This window comes from Microplitis mediator, chromosome 5 (assembly GCF_029852145.1).
Source record: "Microplitis mediator isolate UGA2020A chromosome 5, iyMicMedi2.1, whole genome shotgun sequence".
NCBI lineage: Eukaryota > Metazoa > Arthropoda > Insecta > Hymenoptera > Braconidae > Microplitis > Microplitis mediator.
In genome coordinates, this window is record NC_079973.1 from 9,309,448 (window position 1) to 9,333,659 (window position 24,212).

At 24.5% G+C, this 24,212-nt stretch overlaps 4 protein-coding genes across 4 annotated transcripts; all 4 read right to left on the minus strand.

Annotated features, from left to right (window-relative positions):
* Positions 1 to 1,954: 1,954 nt before the first annotated feature.
* On the minus strand, positions 1,955 to 10,938 carry LOC130668012 (monocarboxylate transporter 12). Its single transcript, XM_057469984.1, has 10 exons — positions 10,788 to 10,938; positions 7,331 to 7,545; positions 6,384 to 6,503; positions 6,157 to 6,300; positions 5,668 to 5,939; positions 3,979 to 4,280; positions 3,659 to 3,899; positions 3,436 to 3,601; positions 2,633 to 2,833; positions 1,955 to 2,545 (listed from the first exon to the last, which is right to left on the minus strand). The coding sequence occupies exons 2-10, from the start codon at positions 7,506 to 7,508 to the stop codon at positions 2,388 to 2,390; spliced, it is 1,782 nt and encodes a 593-aa protein (XP_057325967.1). The 5' UTR covers positions 7,509 to 7,545; positions 10,788 to 10,938; the 3' UTR covers positions 1,955 to 2,387.
* Positions 10,939 to 11,599: 661 nt separating this feature from the next.
* LOC130668013 (PITH domain-containing protein GA19395) lies at positions 11,600 to 17,072 on the minus strand. The gene is made up of 6 exons (XM_057469985.1): positions 16,948 to 17,072; positions 16,145 to 16,326; positions 14,273 to 14,316; positions 14,127 to 14,204; positions 13,935 to 14,039; positions 11,600 to 11,960 (listed from the first exon to the last, which is right to left on the minus strand). Exons 2-6 carry the CDS (start codon positions 16,313 to 16,315, stop codon positions 11,753 to 11,755), a joined length of 606 nt encoding a protein of 201 aa, XP_057325968.1. The 5' UTR covers positions 16,316 to 16,326; positions 16,948 to 17,072; the 3' UTR covers positions 11,600 to 11,752.
* A 240-nt stretch (positions 17,073 to 17,312) lies between these two features.
* On the minus strand, positions 17,313 to 20,176 carry LOC130668424 (thioredoxin reductase-like selenoprotein T homolog CG3887). The gene is made up of 4 exons (XM_057470711.1): positions 19,856 to 20,176; positions 19,562 to 19,691; positions 18,025 to 18,220; positions 17,313 to 17,959 (listed from the first exon to the last, which is right to left on the minus strand). Exons 1-4 carry the CDS (start codon positions 19,993 to 19,995, stop codon positions 17,829 to 17,831), a joined length of 597 nt encoding a protein of 198 aa, XP_057326694.1. The 5' UTR covers positions 19,996 to 20,176; the 3' UTR covers positions 17,313 to 17,828.
* A 1,041-nt stretch (positions 20,177 to 21,217) lies between these two features.
* LOC130668341 (nucleolar protein 9) lies at positions 21,218 to 23,205 on the minus strand. Its single transcript, XM_057470584.1, has one exon. It carries the CDS (start codon positions 23,100 to 23,102, stop codon positions 21,252 to 21,254), a length of 1,851 nt encoding a protein of 616 aa, XP_057326567.1. The 5' UTR covers positions 23,103 to 23,205; the 3' UTR covers positions 21,218 to 21,251.
* Between the last annotated feature and the right edge of the window lie 1,007 nt (positions 23,206 to 24,212).

Genomic DNA, 24,212 nt, shown 5'->3' on the forward strand with positions numbered 1-24,212 from the left:
TGTTCTTTCCGTATTTAGAAAAATGATTTCAAGTTAGGAGACAATTAACAATTTTCGGATTTTTTTTCTGCAAATCAATTACAAAAAAAAAAAAATAACAAAATATGAATATGAAGAAAATTACTTGACTTAATTTAATAAAAGAACGTTTTTTGACTCTTCATTAAAAATTTCTCTTCACTAAATTGTATCATTTTTTTCGGGTAAAATACGTTCAGGAAAAGCTGATTTTTAACAATTTTATTTTTTAATTTTAATAGCATCAAGTCAATCATTTATTACTTATTTCCATTCATTTAATTTATAAAATTGACTTGAAAAATTTGAATAAAAAATGAATATTTTCACATTACAATGAATACTTTCTTGTTTTTTTTAATACTTTTTAGTCCATTAAAATAAAGTTAATGAGCAACCTGCCCAAATATCACTACTAAATTTATAAAATACGCAGAAAAAAAGGATTTCGGGTCGCAAAAAATTTTAATTTGCACCAAGAAATTTTATGCATTATCAATTAAATACAAAAATTGTCTTGGAGCGAGAAAAATGTTTTTTGGTCAACAAATAATTTCTTGCGCCTGGTAATTTTTTTTTTAGTTCTAAATAAATTTTTGTTTTTAATTCATAATGCAAAAAATTTATTGGGGTAAGTAAAAATTTTCTTTAGGCGAGTAAAGATTTTTTGTGTCAATAAATCCTTTTTTTTTCTATGCATACTTTTTAGGCTTTGAGAAGATTCTTAAAACCAAATGCGAGTATAAAAATATGTCATTTTGGAATAATTAATGCGATATAAATAATATAGCTATATATTCAGTAACATTCAGTCATATTTAGTGACAGAATAATTAAAGTATTAATTTTTTTTAAAGAAAACAAATACGATCATCTTTTTCCTCGGGTAATTTAAATGTAATTTGAATAATATAGATGAGTCTATTTATCTCAATGCTTGGCAATTAAAAATAGATTAAAGTATGAAAAGGCACAAATTCAAGTCTAGACCTTTCTAATGATACCCATTTAAATAACATTAACTAATTCTATCACATGGCTATGGCGAAAACAAAATTTTCCTTATTCTTTTCATAATACAGATTAATAAATTAAATATAGAATCTTTAATTTAAAGATTGGAATTGCTTTTAAAATATTTTGTAGTTAAACCATTATTATAAAGTAAATGGTACTATAGTAATTATCAGAATAGTAACGAAAAGGCCGAAAAAAATTGACAGTAAATGAATACTGACCATTATTATTTTAATTCTCATTCCTGAAAATTCATAATAATTATTAAGTACAAATCTTGATGTTAATATTTAAATATAAGGAATTACAAAATTAATTTATACCAACAATTTTTTTTTTTTTTTTAATAATAATTCTTATATTCAACTTACAAATTAAATTTATTTCTATAATATTTTAAATATTTATACATTATTTTTAATTAAATAATACTCTCTCTTTTATTAAATTAACTTGATAATTAATCAGTCAATATTTTGAGAAATTTTAATTAAAAAATAAAAACTCATGTATTTTATTATATGTTAACATTAGATTCTATATATAATAATTTATTACTCAAGATATTCAATAAAATATACGATAATTTGAGATGTATGGTATAAAAAATTTTTCTGGGATCTATATAATGAATTATATATCACGAATTTACTAATATACAATTGAGTAAAAAAATAGATATATAATCCATGTTATAGTTTATCTATTTCCGTTTTTACTCTTAATTTAACTATTATTAATTAGATAAGTTACGTAGTCATTGAGTATTGAAAATGAAGAAGAAAAAATTATTATTCTACTCATCCGGAATGAAAGCGTAAATTTCTTATTCTAATACAAAAAATTAAAAAAAAAAATTACAAATTCAGAAACAAATTTCGAAAAAAGTCAAGAAATGAAATTATAAAATTTCTATTATTGAATATTAATTTTTATCTCTTGTTATTCATATTTTAAGTTCAGAAAACTTATTATTTTTATTTGAGTTTAAAAAATCGATTATAAAATAAACCTGAAAAATTATTTAGTAAAATTAAATTTTAATTTTATAAAATTTTTTAAAATAAATATACGAGTTTAAGTGATCTCTCAAAATTTATTCTGATATTTTTCTATCGAAAAATAAAAATATATACGAAATTTAATTACCGCCGTTTAATTAAGAATTGTGAGCGTAATCTAGATGACATGACACATACATACATACATATACATAAACTTTTGAGCTAATGGTATTTTTTTGACGTTACTCGACAACATTAAATATATTATAGTAAAGTTTTCTATAAAAATAATCCTATTTCTTTTGTTTGTATTTGGTATTAAAAAATATTAAATCATAAATTATCTAACTATGCTGTAACATTAACAACTTTAAATGTTTCTTCTTTCTGTTTTATACATCTTTGCAAGGGTGGTATCAAGAATAATATCAGACCACTGATAGTAATCATTGCACCACCAACAAAAAATCCAGGGTCGTAAGAATTTAATGCATCATAGAGCCAACCTACAATTAAAAAAAATTAAATAATAATTACTAGATTAAATTTTTTTAAAAATTAAAACATAATAATTTTCTGTTATTGAAATTTACCTGCTATCGGTGGCCCTAAGAGTGACGCAACTCCTTGAAACAATAAAACTAAACCAAATGCATTGGTCAGGCGTTCTAAGCCTATTAAATCAACTAAAATCACAGATGTAAGTCCTACATATGCTCCAACAGTAAATCCAAAAACACTTGTATAAATTACAAATGAAATAAAAGAATCACAGTATACACTTAATACTGTTGCTGTAAAAAAAAAATTAAAATGATATGAAAAAACGAATGCCCTATTAAAAAAATCCATATGGCAATCTGCACCATTTAAAAATCCGCATGGAAATCTTGTACGGATTATAAATTAGGAAAATTAACAAAAAGCGCCACGTTATTGACACAAATACCATAAAAAACGTATGTGTTTTCATAAAATTTCCCGGAGTGCAATACCTTGATACGATTCCTAATTTAGTGTTTTATTAGAATTATTTGTAATTTTTATGAACATGTTATACTTTTTGAGTTAATTAATGAATCAACAATTTGTTACAAATACTCATATAAAAAGCATCAATTAATATGTTTTTTATTAAAAAATATTTTGCTAATAGAATATTAATCTGTTCTTTTATTAATATACGCGTATCAATAGACGATAGACATAAAAATCCAGATACCTCAGATTCTATAGAAATTATTTATATAGAAACCCAGATTCCTTTATGAATTTCCTACATGAATTCTTATATAAATCCATACACTCCTATATTAAATTCTATGGGTTCCCATGCAAGCTCACATAGATTTTTATGATAGGATATTTAGACATATGATAACATAATTAAATTTACCTAGTCCACAAATAGTTAAACAAAGATTGTAAACTAAAAGACGATTAACCCAGGGTTTATCTGAGACATAGCCAAGAATGATACGACCAATAGTATTTGCAATGCCAATCGTTGAAAGTAAATAACTGGCAGTTTCTCGAGAAATTGATCGTGACTCGGCTTGTGGCTGTAAAAAATTTTAATATTAAATAACAATTAAATTTATTACAGCAATTATACTTACGATTAAGTAAACATAAGGTATATTAAAACCTATACTCGTGCAGAAATTTGATATAACAAATATGAGAAATACTGGATCTTTTAATAATGATAAATCGAGCATTTGTCGCAATATTCCAAATGATTTTTCTACATAGGGAGCACATTTTACTGTTTCACTTGACTTATATTGTGCTCCATTAGGTAAACTCATAACAGATCCACGTACTGCTGGATGAGTCTCATTATTTCCAACAGATGCACTAAATTATTTTTATTTAAATTATTAAATAATTTTATAAACATGCTATTAATTTAAACATAAAATAAAAAAATACTAACGATCGTTTACGAACATTTTCAACACTCCCTTGATAAAATATATCAAGTTTATTCATCATACCGCTGCCGAGTGATTTAGGATTTTGTTCACCGTGATCTGGATGATTTAAATTATGAGAAATTTCCTTTGTAAGAGTAGGTTGACTCAATGTTATTTTTCTTAAATTATTTATGTTATCATTATTGTCCGTAACAAAATGATACGTTGTACTAATATTGTGTGTACTGTGCGGTCTATTTAAACCATTTGATATGCTATTTGAATTAGACATTTTAAGATTTGTTGATGATGATTTCATTTCCTGGAATAAATACAAATTTTATTAAGATTTCATTTCATTGATAATATTACTAATAATAATTTTTGTAAATAAACTCAATGTATATAATGGAAAGGAATATTTTTAATATATAAAAAGACATCAAATTTGATAATGATAAAAAAGTCATCTGAGTCAAAAATATAAAATCTAGAATTAAAATAATAATATGACCATGCAATTGCAAAAATCAATAAAAAAAACATAATTATAATAAAAACAATTTATAAATATTAAAATTTTAAATATGTGTGTATTAGCCTGTATCAAAAAAATCGACTATTTTTTTTTTCAAAAATTTTACGGAAAATATTGTTCAAGATGACGTAAAAAATTCTGATAGTTTGAGCAATTTTCGATTTTCTATTTCGATAACATGGGAAAATTTTTTTTTAAAGTTTGGAATTTTATCACTTATCAGCGAATCAGTGTATTGGAAAAATCAATAGATATTTTTGGAAATTGAACGCATTATAAAAAAGGTCTCCCATAATTTTTCGATAAATTTAATTTTCAAAAGTCATTCAGTCGAAATTAAATTAATAGTAAATTTTAGTATTATTTGACTTTTCCGGCGAAACTATTAAACTTATCACTAAATATTATAGGACCTTTTATGTAGATCATTTAATTTCCCATAAAATCTATCACAAAATTGCCCAAAGTTTTTTACTTGTTTGCATTTAAAAGTCAATTTATTAAAATTGGCCAGAATACAATTTCTTGGAACAAATTGTAATTTATGTATAATTTTTAGTTGTGAAAAAATAGCAGACACATTCGATCCCTGCCAGTTTTATTTATTGGTAATATTTCACAAGCTCCTTACTTGCATCTTCAGACCTTAATACTATAAAATTAACAAAAATTATTACAATATTAACATAGTTAAAATTAGTCGCCAGTTATTTTTTACTTACAATTTTTTTTAATTTATCATTTTTTATGATTTTTTATGATTGAAAAAATTTTGTCTCTTTTGTAAAAAAAATTGCAAGTAAAAAATAACTGGCGACTAACTTTAACTCTGTTAATATTGTAATAATTTTTGTTAATTTTATAGTATTAAGGTCTGAAGATGTAAGTAAGGAGCTTGTGAAATATTATCGGTGAGCGACCTAATGAACTTTGAAAATTGAACTTGACAATTTGAAATTTGGTAAATTTGAACTTTTATGAATGAAACGACTATTAATGTTCTTTTAAATATTAATGATGATGATTTATTTTACTAAAGTTCAAATTGCCAAAGTTCATTAGGTATGGAACCATATTACCAGTAAATAAAACTGGCAGGGATCGAATGTGTCTGTTATTTTTTCACAATTAAAGATAATAATTTATTGTCATATAATAAATATTATAATACCTTCATTTGTATATTCTTAGGCCGTCGTGTAGGTTCAATTGGTCGAAATAAAATTCCAAATATAATACAATTAAGAGCTAGTGCGGATACTATCAACATTGCTCCTCTCCATCCACCATATGTTGTAATAAGAAATTCAATGAATGGAGAAAAAATAAGGGTTCCAATGCCGGAACCACATACTGCAATACCAGTCGCAAGAGATCGAAGTTTTTCAAAATATATTGTTACACATACTATGGCCGGAAGATAAATTAATCCAAATCCCAAGCCTGTAAAATAAATAATTTATTATTAATAAGTTATTTAAATTATTTTATAAATAAATTTAAGTAAATATACAGATTGAAGTTATCAAAATTTTTACCTTATCATATATTTCTTCTACACTTGTTTGCAGAATTATAAATAATTATTTTAATGTTTTTAAGTTTATATAAAAAATTATCACATATTGTTAGTTAAATTTTTAGATAATAAAATATTTACCTGTTCCTATGCCTATTGTAAAATAAAGAGTCACAACATTTTGAGCAAATACACTCATAAGTAAACAGGCACTTGATAAAATTGCACCTGCTATTGTTACAGTTCGACAGCCGTATTTGTTTACCAGCGCACTTGATATCGGCCCTATTTTATATAAAAAAAACATAAATAAATAAATAGACGTTTAAAATTTATTAATTTTTAATAATGAAAAGTTTTTTAATCACCAGAACATAAAGTTATTCCAACAAGAATAGAAGCAATCCATGCTGTTGTACCTTTTCCTTCTCTGAAGTAAGAAAGAAATTCAACGTAGAAAACTCCAAAGGAATAAGTCACTCCATCAGCTAAAATAATTATTAATTTTGTTAAAAATTATTACAGTAATTAAAATGAGTACAAGGACTGCTGATTTGAGTTGTTTGATAAATATAAGAAGAAATTTAAAACAATATTCCATTAAATTACTGATAATATTTTCATCTTACACATAATGCGTAACAATATTTAACGTTAAGTATCACATGAAGAAGTCAAAGGTTGTAGTAAATATGAAACGGAAATGGTCACTTATTATCGTATCAAACTTTTATGTTTTTATGTTCATTTACACAAAATTTTCTTTGAAAAAAATTTATTTATTTATTAAGTATGAAAAAAAATGTCATTTACTTTCTTTGTTCTTCTTGATATATTTATGTTTAGTTATATCGTACAAGTATTAGTGTCAATGTCGTATCCTTTGTACCAATAAGGAAACTTGATATTAATTATTTCCGTATAAATTTAAATCATTAAAGTAATTCATTTATTTTAAGGTTTTTTTTTTTTACAAAAAATTTATTTAAAATTATTATTAGATTTTTCTTATCAGTTATACTAATAAATAATTATATAATTGCGGTACAATAGATTACAGTTAGTGAATTCATAATGGAAATTTGTGATAATGAAATAGCAAATGTCTGATAGTTTTTAAAAGCAAATTACGTATTTAAAAAAAAAATAATTTGAAAATGTGGAGAAAAGAAATTGATATTTATTTTAAAAATTTTATTTAAATATTAAAAAATAAAAAAATTTCAATGTCTGCTACTTTTACTATCATGTAAAATTTATTTAAAAAATAAAATGAAATATAGAGTAAAAAAAAATGGTAAATTAATGTACTTACTAACAATATGTATCATAAAAGAAGCAAAAACTACAGCCCAACCCCATCCTCCATCAGGTGGTGGTGTTTCGTCAACAATATAATCAATCTCTTCGTCAGTATGACGATCATCGTCATCATCGTCTTTCTTCTTCGTTTTCTTCTTTAATTTTTCCGGATTTTCAGGTACATGTGCCATGATAACTTTCTAGTTATGTTGCAATTAAATACTCGCACTAAATTGTAATAAACAATAATATAAAAATCTTAAGCGGTAAAATAATTTATCTTCATAAAATTTGATTCATCGTTATAAATAAATAAATAATTAATAACTTGTATATGTATATTATAAGTATTGTCCACTATCATTTATACACTTGAGAGTTTTTATTTAAAAAATCTTTAATTTTTTTTTGAGTTATCAACATGATTGATAAGAGATGATAAATTGAAAATTTAAGTAATTAAAATTTCAGCACTTAAATATTAAATTAATTTTTTTTTCTTCATTTCTTATCATTTAATTTGATAAAGGTAGTTTATTAGGCAATTAATCTGTTACCGAAGTACACAATAATATCATTGATATCCGTTTACGATTTAATTATCATAAAGATTAAGATGCTCATTTAGTGATCACGTTAACTAAACAATAGTTGAGCTAGCAACTGAACTAACGGTTAGTGTACTGTAATATGTTTCTCAACATATTGCTTCAACAACTTTTTTATCGATGGTGGTGGTAATGTAATAATAATAATAATAACAATACAAAGTAGGAAATATAGTTAGATAAAAATTACTCATCTATACCAGTCCTTTGTACTCGAATACACTGAGGGAAAAAATTTATATTTTCAATGAAAAATCATTGATTCAAGTATTTTATTTACTTGCTTGATACTAAGAAAAAAATTTGGTTTTATCAAAAAAATAGTACTAGACATGGCTTTTATTTTATCTAATGTTGTGAAGATTAGTTTTGTATCTTAATAAACATTTTTTTTATAAATAAATAATTTTACCCTCCCTAAAATTCGAATCTAGACCGATCACGCGGGAATCATGTTTTTAATACTCTTAAGTTATTCATCGATGTTTGTCCTCTTAAATATTAATTTACACAACTAAATAATTAAATTCAAATACTTAATTGTTTATAGAAGTAGCTCTCGAAAAAATTAATAAATTTGAGAAGGTATCAAGTAAATTTAATAAATATTTGGTTGCCTTAAGTAATTGATGTTTCTATAGATTAATTACTAAAGTGTCGCAATAGTTTTCTTAAAATAAAAACTATCAATTTAATTTTAGAAAAAAATGAATTATTTTGAGTATTTATGGAGACAAGAAAAATAATTATTTGAATTAAATTTTTCTTTCAGTGACACTCATTCATACTAGTCCTTTGTACTCGAATATAATTTGATTCATTTTTCATAAAGCCTTGATAACCGGCCTACATTTTTCTTCCTTTCTTGTTCTTTTATAATTTCATTAACATTAATAGTTTCATCCCACCACCGCTTTTGTACAATCCATAGAACAAATGTATGTGTATATAGTTTTATATAAATATATAACGATATCTCGGAATGATTAAACGCTTCTTCGATATTGCTTTCCAATAATTAAAAAATTAAATAAATATGTTATAACCTTCTTTGATAAAAAAGTTCAATGTATTGTTTTTACATAATGCCCGAATTTTTGTTTAAATGTTTATTTAAAAAAATATAAAAACCGCGATAGTGAATTATTATTTAATTTATTTATGAGTCGATTATAATTTTTAAAATAAATTTATCAATTTTAAATTATTATTATTTATTAAATATTTTAATAAAGATAATTATTAATTTCAATTGGCCGTGGATTTGAAAATGAGAAAAGAAAAAAAAAAGAAACGTATATCATGCGTTACATTTAATTGGTATGTGATAGATAGATATGAAGTATATTGCTCAACAAAAAACAGAATGGGAGATATATATATATATGACATGTGGTAAAACTAATTATAAGTTAAAATAAATCATTATATATTTAATATTATACATCGTGGGAGAGAAGACAGAGGCATTAATATTTATCACATAGAATTAAAATTAATCTCTATAATAGTTAAATTTACTCAAGGCTTTTATTATGATACTTTAATTATTTTAGTTTTAATAATTTACACAATGATAATTTTTTTATATCTCTTTTTTATTGTCATTATTTTTTTCAATTGCTAAAAAAAATTATTGTTACTTTGAAACTTAACAACTAATATGTAAATAAAAGTTACAAGCTCTTTTGTCATTGCATTATCAACTTTCACACGTTTACTTGATGACGTGATACATTAAGTTCGATGACCTAAATCAGCATTGCACTTTTCTTTTCAATATAAATGATCTTTGATCAACTCAAGAAAATAAGTATATTTAAAACCTGTTTTTTTTATCGTTTAGTTTTAATAAATTGAATGTAAAAAAATTTAAATGCATTTATCTTGGAGATAAAGCGGTGGCCCCCACTATCATGCCAACATTTATATCATTTGATATGTTTCAAGTATAAATATTTGTGCTAAAAATTTTATTTGTATTTGTAATGAAAAAGTTATTTTAAATTGTTATTATCATGAGGGCATTTGAATGTTATTACATGACTCATCTGGTGTTAATCAAGTAAATAAGATATTGACAACATTAAATTCTGCCGGCATAATATACTTTTATTCCCACTTTAATTACATCCAATTTATTTTAACGCTTTGATCTTTAAAAATTAAATTGAATTTTATTTTCATCTAATGATTTTTAAATCAATAAAAAAAAAACTATTTGAGCTTTACGCTTTTCAAAGTAATAAAAAAATTGCACTAAATTAAATTTTAAACTGCGCAATGTTAAAGATCGAGTTAAAATTTAATGTTTTATTTATTTAAAAAATAATTGCGGAATTCAATCTTTTTTTTTTAATCAAATTACCAATTTTTGAAACAGAAAAAAATATTTCTTGGCGCAAAAAATATTCTACTTTATGAAATTAAATCGAAAATTTTTTTCAGACTAGAAAAAATTTATTGACTCAAGAAAATTTTTTCTCACTCCAAGATAATATTTTTTTTCAATTTATAATGCAAAATATTTCTTGAAACAAGTAAAAAAATTTCTGGGGGCGAGTAAAAATTTTTTGTGTCACCAAATTCTTTTTTTTCTGTGTAGACATAATTTTTCTTACGCAGGATTTCTTGACGTAAGAAATTTTTTGCGTTATAAATTAAAAAAAAAAAAAAATTTTCTTGGAGTGAGAAAAAGTTTTGCCGCCAAGAAATATTTTAAGCCCTAAATTAATTTTCATCTTCAATTCACAATACAAACTATTTCGTACATCAAGAAATATTTTTTTTCTTTATTATAAAAAAAAAAAAAATTGATTAAATTTAAAAGCTGTACATTAATTAATTTTTTTTTTTACTTACATTTAAATCTGTTGATCTTTTGAACAAAAATTACAATTTTTCAAATACTTTTATTGCACATTTTTATTTATCTATTCACCAGACAATTATTTATTATTTTTATTCTCAAAGAGGATTTCACTAGGTAGTAAAATAATAAATTTATTATTTATTTAATTATTTGAATAATTAACAATTATTTTAAACGGCAATATATTTTTTTCCTCATTATGGAACAAAGTCACAATATTATTAATTACTGAATTTAAAGTGATGGTAATGATTATTGTAAAAATAATAAGAAATAAACAGTTCGTTGGTTACGAAGTGTTCGCCAGCTGAACCGGCACGCGAATACGAGATTTAAACGCTACAATCTTTATTTACTCTTGCAAGTCTTCTGAGTAATCATAAATATTTTAACCGAACTGTGATTTTGTTTTTACTCCGAGTATATATTTATAATAAACTGTTTTTTTATTATTTATTGTTTATGCTAATACTTCTGACGTCTCGTTACGCGCAAACAAATTGTTTTTTCAACAGAAGAATAAAAACTAAACTAATTATCAATAAAAATAAATATTCTTGTTAATTAAATTCCGTATAATTTTTTTCCTCGACATTTGAGAATAAAAAACTCTTAATTTACGTAAAACTGTAACAAAAGGAATAGTAGTCTTTGTTCTCGTTGGATTTTCCAATTTCATCGTCCGAAAATAAAATGTTGGTGATGTTAATACGTAGGGGGTAACGAACGATCAACACTTTGAGTAAATTTAGTACTTTTCAATGTAAAAGTGCTTGCGATAATAATAGATAATAATTTATGTGTTTAATTAAATAAATAATTAAATTTATATTTTAAAAGTATGAAAAATTTTATTTATTTGAAACAATTATCAATTGTGGTTTTTATTTATTTTAAATAGTAATAAAAAAATATTTTTTTATGATACTTGTTATATCAATTAACGTAATTATAATTATTGAATTTCTTTGGTTATGATATTTAAGTCTGAAACATGATCACTGATTTGTGGTCGTGATTCATAAGCACAAATAGTTACACCGTGTTGATGTCGTGGTGTCCATTCACCTTTAAAACCAATGTAATCAATTCTTGTCCTTTCAGCACCATTATTACCAGAGAAATGAAGAGTTAAATGATGTACAGATGAAAATTTTACAACCCTGTTATTTTAATGATATTTTAGGTTTTAATATAATAATTATCATAAGATAAGTTACAAAATAATTTTCAAAATATCCAAGTCGTGCAATAGACATGCTTATTTATAACTTCTAATGATAGCTTGCAAAATTTGTACTACTTTGTACTGGTTTTATTAAAATTAAATATGAATCGTAACTTAAAATCTTATGCTACACTGAGAGAAAAAATTGTATATAACAAAAAAAATGCTTGATTTAAGTATTTTAGTTACTGAAACAGTGTCACGCAATTATTTTCTTCCATCAAGTAAAATAATTACTTTACTCAAATATTGTATTTACTTGCTTAATATCAACATAATAATTTGATTTTGTCAAAAAAATATTACTGAACATGCCGTTTTTTTTATTTAATTTAATGCAAAAATTTTATTCTTGCCTCAAAAAATTTTTTGACGCCTTAAGAAAATTTTAATTTTATAGTGCAGAAAATTTTTTAGGGCAAGTAAAAATTTTCATAGGCCGAGTAAAATTTTTTGCGTCAAGAAAAACTTTTTTTATGTGTGCACTTCAGCAGGTGACACGACCGTTGAACCAAAGACAATTGATCCGCGTCAATTCCTCCGAGCGATAATTGATTTGAGACGCAATTGATCTGAGTAACAACTGACCGAAGGATATAAAATTTTGTGGTAGTTTATTCTTAGAGTACTTGATTCTGGTGTGAATTAATTTCACTAGATAATTTTTTCAGTACCATTGCAAGCATGGGTGTGTTAACATATCATTGCAAAACGAAATTTTCGACGACGACTTACTCTCTGAAAGGACTTTAATTGATATTTTATTCGGGGATATTAACTTGTGTAACCAATAATATTGTTTGCATTATCGTTTGGATCAATTGTCGTAGATCAATTGTCCTCGGACCAATTGTCAGGTAACCGTTGAAAATCATGTTTTTAATAAACTCTTAAGTTATTCATCGATGTATGTCATCTTAAATATTAATTTACACAACTAAATAATAAAATTAAAATATTTAGTAGTTTATAGAAGTAGCTCTCGAAAAAATTAATGTATTTTGTATTTTTATCAATACCAATGAGAAATTTCATTTTGTTATAAAAACAAATTTTTTTTCTTAGTGCAAGAATTTTTTTATAATTTTCAATTATATCTTTCTTCAATTCCTTTTTTTTTATTTAACCAAATAATTGTATTATTAAAATTTGTAATTATAATAAATTTGAGATGGTATCAACTGAATTAAATAAATATTTGCTTGCTTTAAGTAATTGATGCTTCTAGAAATTTATTACTAAACTGTCGCAACAGGTTTTTAAAAATAAAAATTATTTATTTAATTTTGAAAAAAAATTACTCATTTTGAGTACCCAAGTAGCACACGACTTTGTGACATTTATATTAATTTTTAGGCTGTTTTTTGACATATCGATAAGGCACCAAAACGTCAACAAAACGATCAGAAATTTATGTCACCGAAAAAATACATGCTTAGAGACTTGACACAAGTGATGACAAAAAGTAAATTACTACTAAATCATCAAAACGATTTTTTAATTGAATTGTTTTTTTTTAAGACAGAAAAAAAACACAAATTTTGTCTCCTAGGACCAACATCCGTATGTTTTATTTATATAAAAAAAAACTTGACTCTAAGACATAAAAAAATTTGTCTTGTCCTTTTAAAAGACATCTTTATGATATCTTAAAGTTGTCTCTGTGCTACTTGAGTATTTATGGAAAAAAGAAAAATAATTATTTGAATTTTTTTTTTTCCTCTCAGTGATGTTTAAATTTTTTAATTTTCAATATTTATTATTAAGTAAACTAATTTATAAGTTTGATAAGTTTATAACTGATGTTTTAATTAAAAAATAATTATCGTCTTTTAATCAACTTGTGATCAATGTTATTGACACCTTGACATAAATAAAAAGTTAATTAATTGAAAATGAGGCAAAATACCTGATTGGATACTCATGAACTCCATAGTCATCCTTGCACAATTCAAATGTCTGGTCTGGCTCCAATTCTGCGTCATCGAAGGTCATGTTTGGTTTATTTTTGAATCTGTTTACAGTAAAAAATATGACGATAAAATTTAAATGTACAATCCATAAAATATATAAATTCAATTTCATAAGTTAAAATAATTACAATTTCACTTTAGAAGGGCTTGAATCATCTGGACCACCCATTACAATTAAACCTTTTAGTTTAACGTTTCCGGTAAATCTATTTATTATAAATTGATTAGTAATTATTTATAATTTTAAAGACTTTTTTTTTCAAAATTTACTTACGGAATATTGAAAAGAAGTTCATCATCGGCATCACTTTCAACAAACTTTACAAAAACAAAAAATTTATTAAATTAGTAATTTTAACAACTTGATTACTTTTTACTGACTTATTAATTTTTTAGTTAATGAATGTTTTTTTAATTAAAATAAATAAAAATTTTAATTGATAAATAAATTATTGTAATAAACATTTTGGGTGTACGATAGATTTATTGTAATATCGGTTATTTTTATGCAATTAAAATCATTACGTTAATGAAAAATCAATGGCGGCTTTGGTACTTTATTGCAAATTTATCCTTTTATATTTTTTGTTCTTTAACAAGATATTTTATCTATAACTATGAGCAACAAAATCTAGTTTAATTTATTATAGAATCAGTACAAATATTTTCAAGGGTTTTGTGGCATGATAATGTACGAAATAAAATTTTTTAGAATTAGACTTTCAAGAGATTGGGGACAGAGTAATTTGACTCTACAGGGCATTAAAGATGTAGGGATTGTCGTTAACAACAAGTTAACCTTTGCAATTTTTTTTATCGGGCCTAAAGGCCCTGCCTATAGCACTGAAGATTTGCGTTTGAAGTTTGAAATCAAGAATCTATCGACTCGAAGACAAATAACTGATCTGACTTTCTATAAAATCATTAATGGATTGATAGATTCACCAAATATATTCGGTGGCTTTGTTATAGTCTGTAATAAACCGTGTCTTAGGAGCAATTGAATAATTAACACGTTAAGATCTAATAAAATTTACATAATCAACGGACCGTACAATAGAATAGCCAACGAGTTCAATTCGGACATCGACTTTTTTGGATCTATTCCGGGTTTTCACTTAAATATCAAAAAACTTCTCCCAAACTAATCAATTTTAACTAATCAATTATACTTATAACTTTATTATGTAGCCAGTTGTCTATAGCCGATTGGCGTATAATATTAATAAACAAATAAATGATTTTAAATAGATTTCCCGCGTAAAATCTTCTGATGAATGAATTTTTTATTGTGATTTAGTTTAGTTTATTTATTTACGATCATAGAGCTGCTGCTCCTTGTGATAAAATATCAATATACATGTTATTTTATTATTATATTTATATCTAGGCAACATAGGGCTTTTTGCGGATAAACTAATATTCAAAAATGATATGTATTTATTGAGAGTAGACCCAAATAAAACTAACTCATTATGGGTACCACCATGTCATAGTAATTATTATCAGAAGTCACTTCTGATAACTGGCATTAAATTTTGGAATTCGCTGCCTAAAAATATAACATCAGCTGATAGTTTGAGTATTTTTAAGAAATTATGCTATAAACATTTAATGGTATCTGAGAAAAATGGTTAAAATTGTTAATTTATATACTTAATAAATATTTTATGATGTATCTTTCTTTTGTTAAGTGGCTCTGAAGGATATATTCCCAAAGTCAATATTATTTATACTTATTTACACATGCCAATTAGAAATTTGTATTCTAGAAATTATTTGTAAATACGTTGAGAAATAAATAAATTATTATTGGTGAGAACAATTACAATGAACTCAACAGAATACAATTTAATTTCCCAGCTACAAAATTTTCAGACGCTTACTCACTCATTATAACAAATACAATAGTTTAATCTCCTAAGGCTTAACTGATTATCTAGATTCATTAAATACAAATAGAATTTACTGTAATTTAATAATTTATTTGATTTGAAAAAGTGAATGTTTTGTAATAAAACTTATTTTTATATCATGAATTTTTGTTTTTAGTTTCTGTCAACATTTTTTAAATAAAAAAAAATTTCATTTCTAAAGATTATTTATAGTGAATGTCAATGAGTTAAGAATAAAAATAAAATAATACCTTATCATGATTCAATCGTTCTTCCCAAGGTTTAAAAACGCATTTACCAGTATTTTCTTGATACTCATTCAAACATTCAACATTTTCTAAATCTATTTTTTGATATAAATTATATTGTACGCCAAGATCAGTTTCGCTGTGTGAATCTCCACAAGTACATTGATGATTCATTTTTAATAATTCTGAAAAAAATTAATGACATTTTTAAAATTTATAATTTTCAAAAAATCGACTATTCAATTGACATTTTTAATTTAAAAACAATTGTCCATTTGTTTAGATTCATTTTTTAAAAAATTGCAATATCATAATTATTGATGAGTGTGAATGTAGCAGACATCAGACAAATTAAAAATTTTTTAAAAATAGAGAAAATAATGAATAAAAATTAAATTTTAAAAAAATGCACATTCAAAAAATTAATAAGTGCATTTTTGATAAAAGTTATTTTTTTTAACGAGTGTGAATGTAGCGGACATCAGACAAATTAAAAATTATAAATAAATAGAGTAAATAATTAATAAAATTAAATTTTAAAAAATTGCGCATTTACAAAATTCAAAAATTAATAAGTGCATTTATTATAATTATTTCCTCTATATATTTATAATTTTAAATTTGTTTGATGTCTGCTACATTCACACTCGTTAATTATTGTGGTTATAAATTTTGAAAACTTGAATAAAAACACTTCTAAGCATAACAAATTTTTACTATTGAAAAATATTTAAAATTAACTTTAAAAATCATGTTCTTATGAAATATAAGATAAATAAATGGTTTTTTTTTTTTTTATTACTTACCAAAATCCTACAGCAGAGAAAATGCAAAACAAATCCTCTTCTAAAAAGTTGATGGCCGGATGTCGTATCGTTTCACGTCACTTCTGTGACATTTTATTCGCTTGTCGATTGGTCGACTGAGATAGTGGCGGGATTTTTGAAAGAATGAAGGCGAGAGCGAAGCGAGCACGTTATGTCTAGTTAAAATAAAAAATGGGTGGCTGAGCGAGATTTTGAAAACAATCAGATAATTTAAATTTATAATAGATTTCACAAATATTACATTTTACTTTACGTAAAAAATAAAAAAAAAATAGTTTATAATTTATAAATCATTTATTAATAATGAAATTTGAAATACATTTACAAACAATTTACGGTTGATAGGAATGTTATTATTATTAAATTTATTAAACATCTATTTTTAAAATAATATTTAAAGGTGAAAATGATATTAATGTAATTATATTATAATAAATATTTACATATTTCATAATGTAATTTCTGTTTGTATTATGGTAAATTAAATTCACTTTCAAGTTTTTAAATGTGAATGATAACTATTATATACAATTGTACATTACAACTTATTTATTAAATACTTTACTTTAATTCACCTGGCAATTTTTATTAATTACAACATCATTATTATTATTATTCTCTGGAATAATTTATACTTTGATTCAATTACTAGTGTTAACAATTGATGCAATGCAAAATGTAAATAACTGTATATATGTTACATATTTCATTATGACAAATCGTTGGATATTATTGTTAGTGTATATCTTTAAAATTATGCAATCACATTGGTTTCTTTTTTTTCCTGTATATAAATTATAATTAATTAATATTATTAATATCGTTATTATAATCAGTTTTTTATTTTAAAATAAAGTAAATTATTTGTTAAAGGACATATCAAGAGAATCTCTCTCTGGGAATAGCATTTGAAGTTGATTATCAATTATTTGAAATAATTCCGGAGGTTGTGGTACTCGACCTGTTTCAAGTTTCGACCAAACTGGGACATCTAAAATAAAACGTTAATTCATTATTTATAAAATAAATTACGTTAATCTTTAATAAATAACATACCATTGAAATGAATCTCAAATGCTCCGGAGGATATTAACTGGCCTTCAATTGCATTACAAATGAAAAATATCATAATACAAGCATACAATTTGTTATTGAGACACCAGTCCCACCAAAATAGTGGAGGTTGTCCCAACCATTGAGCAATATTAATGCCACTAATTATCAATAAAATAATTAAAATTTTAGCAAATCCCTGAAACGAAAAATGTGAAAAATATTATTACAATATTTCATAATTTTCTTGATGATATGTAAAATAGCAGACGTCTAATAATTTTTTTTGTTCCATTGAAAGCTTTGTCAGAAAATACCCATCATTTTATAAAACTATTCAATGAACTTTATTTGTCATAACCGTAGTAGAATTTTACAATTATAAATGAATAAAACCTCTTTATCATAATAACCAAGACAGATAAATTAGAAGTCAGATAAAAGTAAGTTAAATAATATAACAATACTTAATTGCATTCTACTAGCTTCATGTCTGATGCTAGTTTCATGTTAATTAATTAAATTTACTTTGTTTGCTTGAATAATTTGTTAATCTGATTATAATTAAAGCTGTTCTGTGGTAATTCAAGGTTTATTGTGTAAAACTATCGGTGTAATTATATTTTGAATATTGTCATCAGGCTTTATTTATTTATTTATTTATTAATCATGGAGCAATCGCTCCCTGTGATTAAATCATTATATATTTTATAATCTCTTTAACCTCTTTCCAAACAAATAAAAATTACGTACACAGATTCATACGTACATTCATATAATTTCATTATGCAAAAATATAATGTTTGTTAAATTGTTAGAGCTCAAATTAAATTAAATTAAGTACATAGCTCAATCGCGAAGACGTTCACGATCCTCAATCTCTCATAAATACTTAGATAAACTATTTTTAAATTCATCAAATGTTTTTGCTGATGTTATTTCGAATGATAACGTATTCCTAATTCAGGCTTTGGCTTTGGTATTAATTAATAAATTAAATGAAAAATGAATTTTATCAATTAATTAAACAAAAATGAAAGCATTAATTGAAAAAAGAACAACGTACTTGCAATTTTGCTGATATAAATTTTTAAACAAATTAGTTACAGCTGTTGTCATTTAGGAATTAAACGAAATTCGGAAATTGAATTTCAGTAAAATCATATGCTGAGATAGTAATTTAAAATTTCAAATTTTTTAGTCTAAAATTTATTCACCGAATTTCGTTTGACTCCTAATTGATGACTGCAAGTAATTTTTTAAAAATTTCTATTTCGGCGAAATTGTCTTGTTTAAAACTTATGCTTTAATTTGTTTTTAAATTAATTAATAAAATTTTAATACGGTTCTGACAGTTGAAAGTCATTGAATATTTTTACAAAGTGACCCTTAAAAAATTACGTATTAGAAAAAATATAAAAAATGACTTGTATTAATATTGATTCTTGTTTACTTAAAAATAAAATCTTCACTATTTTAACTATCGTTATTATTCTTGTTTCATAAAAAGATGTTTTTAAATTTAAATAAAACAACTTACCAAAAATTTAGCCATAAACATATTATAACCTGGCGGATCATAGTTTTGACCATGAATATGAAGCTCTGGGTATTTTTGTCTTAGAATATTAACATATTCTTCATATACTCGTTTGTAGCCACAAGAATAGCTGGAGAATAAAATAATAATAACAAAATTGAATTTTTTTATACGATTAAGTAATTAAATTAATTAATTATGTTAAGTAACCAAATACGCTTGATTAAATTTAAAAAATAATCTTGATGACAAAAATTACACAGTAAATATTTGAGATTAATTTAAATAATTTACCAATACAGAAATTTAATTGTAGGGCCAGCTTTAGATCCAAATTTCGATAACGTAATTTCGTCGTCTTCAGCTACAACAAATCCAATGCTCAAAGTACATATGATGGCAATGAACCACAAACTTATTTTTAGCGATCGCATTGTTATTTATAAATTAAAAATTTATTTAATTCACAAAAAAAAAAAAAATTAAAACACGAATTATTGTCGTAAATATTTAATCATTAATCAACAAAGTATTAAATTTTTTTCTTATCATAAATTACTAATAATTTGATGTAATAATATCGAGTACTAAATTGTAACTATTTTTTACTGGTTATGTGGAGTTTAGTAAAGTTTGTTGATGATTTTCACGTAAGAGGACACTACTTGTTCACACTCATTTTTTAATGATTAATTATAATTATTTATTTATAAATATCTAAACTCCATTAAGGAAATAAATAATTATGTTCATATTCAAATTTAATAATTTAAATGCAATGGAATAATTTTTTCGATTAATAATTTCATCATTGGATATACATTAAATCAATTTAAGAGGGATGACTAAAAAAAAATTTTTTTTTCTGTTTCAATTCAAAATTTATATCTTTGAAAATATGTGTATAAAATTTTAGGTCAAAATTCCGAAACTGACTGCTACCGTAGAGGGATAATTCTTTTTGAGACTCGCCCTGGTTAAGAATTCCGATTGAGTTTAATTGGAATAAATCGATTTCAATCGGAAAAAGTGCATATAAATAAAAATATTATTTTCCGATTGAATCTCATTCAAAATTTTGAATGGGAATTGGGAATGAATCGGTTCCAATCGGAAAATAATATTTTTATCTCGTTATTGTTTTCCTATTGGAATTGATTCATTCCGATAAAATTTTTGAATGGGATTCAATTGGTTTTAATCGAAAAATAATATATTTTTTTGAATCTTCCGATTCATTCCACTAGGATTCAATCGGAAATTTCCGATCAAATCCTATTGAAGTGAATCGGATTTCTCAACCAGGGCGACAGCAACGTTGAAAACTTTATTACTATTTAATATTTTTTAATAAAAATTTATGAAAACTATAATAAATATACAGTTAATATAATAAAAAAAAACACGATCCTCATATTCTTTAAATATATCAGTAAAAAAATTTCCAGAAAATCACTTACTTTTTCAGCTGTCACAGTGGCTATCCCCCTTGATGATGTCATTAAAAAATTTATAAATAAATAATTAATTTACATTAAAAATGGCCATTAAATTAAAAAATATTTAATGATTATTCTATTTTAACAATGAAAAAAAAAATTTATGAAAATAATCAATACAATTTATTAAATTTTATTTTTAAAAATATTTATATTAATGAACATAAAAAATATTAAAAAATTATCATTTATTATTTACTAGTTGATATAATATCAGCAAATAGTGCTTTAGTTTTATCATCTTTTCCTTGCGATTCAATCCATTGTTTTTTGTCACGAGAATATAATGAGACATTAAGTTTTTTATAAATAAGACGTCCAGTTTTTGATGCCTTGAGTCCTTGTCCTACACTGCTGAGTTCATCCATAATACAAAATCTTTGAGTTTGTTTTGAATACTCCCAAAATTTATCAAGACAACGTGAACCATGGACACTTAATGCCAGTTGATCCCAATGTCCTTTAATTAATTTTGTCAATTTTTCTCTACTTTTTTCTCCAACAAATTTACTATCCATAAAAACATCAAGAATACGACTCCCCTTCGGATCACCAAACAAATCAACGAGTTCATCTCCGCTCATCGCCAGCAATGAATTAACTATTTTAATCGGTTTATTAAACTGTAAGATAGCTTGGATAATTAAACTACCGTGAAGGTTGATAGCAATATTTTTGTATCTTTCGTCTTTTTTAGCAGCAGTCCATTGATCATAAGTAATAAGTCGACAAACCAGTGGCACAAGTTGTAATTGTCGTTCTGCTGATTCATCACAACCCAATGACTTCATAATAACATTAACAAAAGGTCCTTGTTTACTTTGTAATCGCAAACATGCATTAGCTAAACTTGACAACACGCCCATAAATTGTTTATTAATTATTTCTAAAACATGTTCTGATATTTCGTCAAATATTTTTTCAAACTCTTCTTTTGTTGCACAAAAATTTAATAATTTTTGCACACAATAATTTGTATCTTTTACTAATGTTAATTTTTTTAAATTACTTTCAAAATATGTTGTATATATTTTTTTAAATTTTTTTGGTTGCGCAACCATTAAACACGTTTCTAATAAGCGTAGTGAATCTTCATTATCAAATATATTTGATAATGAATCATCAGTGTTGCTGGTAAAACAATCATTCATTATTTTTTTAATGATTTTGGAATTTAATTTAGAATCAATGTCTTGTGTGCTGTATAATAATGTTTGTAAAAGACCAGATGTTAATTTATCTTTACCAAATTCACGGAATTGTGGCCAATCTACTATTCGGTTTCCGGATATTTTTAATAATTCGATATAATCTTCATTAACTTTTCTTCGTGGTTGATAAACAGCGTTAGTGTTATTATTAATAATAGTTTTATTATTATTATTTTTGTCATCAATTTTATAAAATAAACCTCCAAGACATTCAATGGCAGTTCTTAAAACATGATTAGCATAATGATCGTGAGTAAATTCTTCAAAATTATTAATTGTAAATTTGCATAATTTTAATGCTATTTTATTATACTCATCTGCTTGATCTTCAGTAGTGATAACAATGTCTTCTTTTTTAATTTTCAGGTCCGTGTGATTACAATCATCTCTATTGCCACGATCAGCACATACGTGAATTATTTTCTCCAAAACATGACTACCAAATCTATCACAACAAATTAAACGTAATGATGGACTGAAGGCATTTGCAAATCGTTGAATAACTTGAAGACTCGCATAATCCATTAAAGAATCTATGACTCTTGAACCAACTTGATTTTTGGAGTACTCTATTTCATGATCAACTATTTGGTCGTAAACATTATTTACAAATGTTAATTTATCATCCATTGTTGGAAAATCTGTTCGTAAAACTTCTAATATTCTAATTAAATATTGATAAGTATCATAATCAAGTTCGTTGTTGATAATTGAATCTCTTGTACTTCTTCGTATTAATTTTTTAGCCATTTGATTTGCTGAACGTTTTTTTTTACGTTTAAATCCTTGTTTATCCGAGTCAGTATTATTTGTGGTATTTATTTCAGACATTTTCGAATTATTTATTTATTTAAATTATCAATAATATAACCAAACTTTTTTATTTATCTCACGCACGTGTTGGATGTAAGCGTAAATAATTTTAAATTAAAATACTTGAATGGCACGTAGTATACCTATAAATATAAAACAGATAATTATTTTCATTGATAAAATATAGATAGAGCTAGGAACCAATGGGTCTGTTTAATTTCGCCAAACATGAAGTTGGTCACTTATTCAAAATAGGTGGCGCTGATGGCGTGAGAATAGGCGCTAGATATAAAAAGTAGCAGGATGAAATAGCTTAGCGGAAAAACCACTAAGATAATGTGGCTAGGGTGGTTATCAATAAAAAATAGAAGACTTTATTTGATTGCAACACATATTTATAAAGCGATATATCTTGATGCTTCAAGCTTATGGGGAGATCAATTTCATTTGCGATGTGATACTTATAGTTTTAAAGCTGACGAAATGAGAACTGATTTATTATTAATACCTTTTTGTCATACTAATCATTATAAATTGCCTGCCTGGTCAGGATTTGGCAATCATCTATGGTGTTATTCCATATTACATGGCCTTCGCTAAGAGATATAGTTGTATAGTCATATTCTATGATGAATAAAGATTAGATTTCAATGATAAAAAATATTAATTTATTTAAAACCGTAAGATGGACGGCGGAGTGAAAGGGTTCACCTATCATTAAAAATTGTTTATTGTTACGGGTATTAATTTTTGGAATTCGTTGCCTAAAGTAATAACATTAGCTGAAACACTTAATATTTTTAAGACTAGATGCTTCAAATATCTAATGTATCATGAGATAACATAATATAATATAAAATATTTCACATTATGTACATCAGATCTTCATATTATGTATTTCGAAATTATTGATAGAATTAATAATGAATAGTAATGTATGTATTGTATGAGATATTGTATTTTTGCCGGTTCTATAAATAATAATAATGTAGAAAAATAAAAACCTTACAGCTCTCTCTTCTAGATGGCAGACGAATGCCAATCATACAGCAAAAAAGTATATATGTAAGAACGGGGATCTCTGATCTGATGTTTCAAAAAGTTTGAATCATATGACGACTTTAAAAT

What these genes read in the sequence shown, in the direction of transcription:
- LOC130668012 (XM_057469984.1), bottom strand. Translation starts at nt 7,508, where the DNA reads ATGGCACATGTACCTGAAAATCCGGAAAAATTAAAGAAGAAAACGAAG. An exon ending in TACAATAGGCATAGGAACAG is followed by an intron (nt 5,940 to 6,156) that starts GTAAATATTTTA and finishes TTTATTTTACAG; the next exon opens with GCTTGGGATTTGGATTAATT. An exon ending in TACCTTATGTTTACTTAATC is followed by an intron (nt 3,602 to 3,658) that starts GTAAGTATAATT and finishes AATTTTTTACAG; the next exon opens with CCACAAGCCGAGTCACGATC.
- LOC130668013 (XM_057469985.1), bottom strand. Translation starts at nt 16,315, where the DNA reads ATGAATCATCAATGTACTTGTGGAGATTCACACAGCGAAACTGATCTT. An exon ending in AGCCCTTCTAAAGTGAAATT is followed by an intron (nt 14,040 to 14,126) that starts GTAATTATTTTA and finishes TACTGTAAACAG; the next exon opens with ATTCAAAAATAAACCAAACA. An exon ending in GTTCATGAGTATCCAATCAG is followed by an intron (nt 11,961 to 13,934) that starts GTATTTTGCCTC and finishes TTAAAATAACAG; the next exon opens with GGTTGTAAAATTTTCATCTG.
- LOC130668424 (XM_057470711.1), bottom strand. Translation starts at nt 19,995, where the DNA reads ATGCGATCGCTAAAAATAAGTTTGTGGTTCATTGCCATCATATGTACT. An exon ending in ACAATTAAATTTCTGTATTG is followed by an intron (nt 19,692 to 19,855) that starts GTAAATTATTTA and finishes TTTATTCTCCAG; the next exon opens with CTATTCTTGTGGCTACAAAC. An exon ending in ATTTGAGATTCATTTCAATG is followed by an intron (nt 17,960 to 18,024) that starts GTATGTTATTTA and finishes GTTTTATTTTAG; the next exon opens with ATGTCCCAGTTTGGTCGAAA.
- LOC130668341 (XM_057470584.1), bottom strand. Translation starts at nt 23,102, where the DNA reads ATGTCTGAAATAAATACCACAAATAATACTGACTCGGATAAACAAGGA.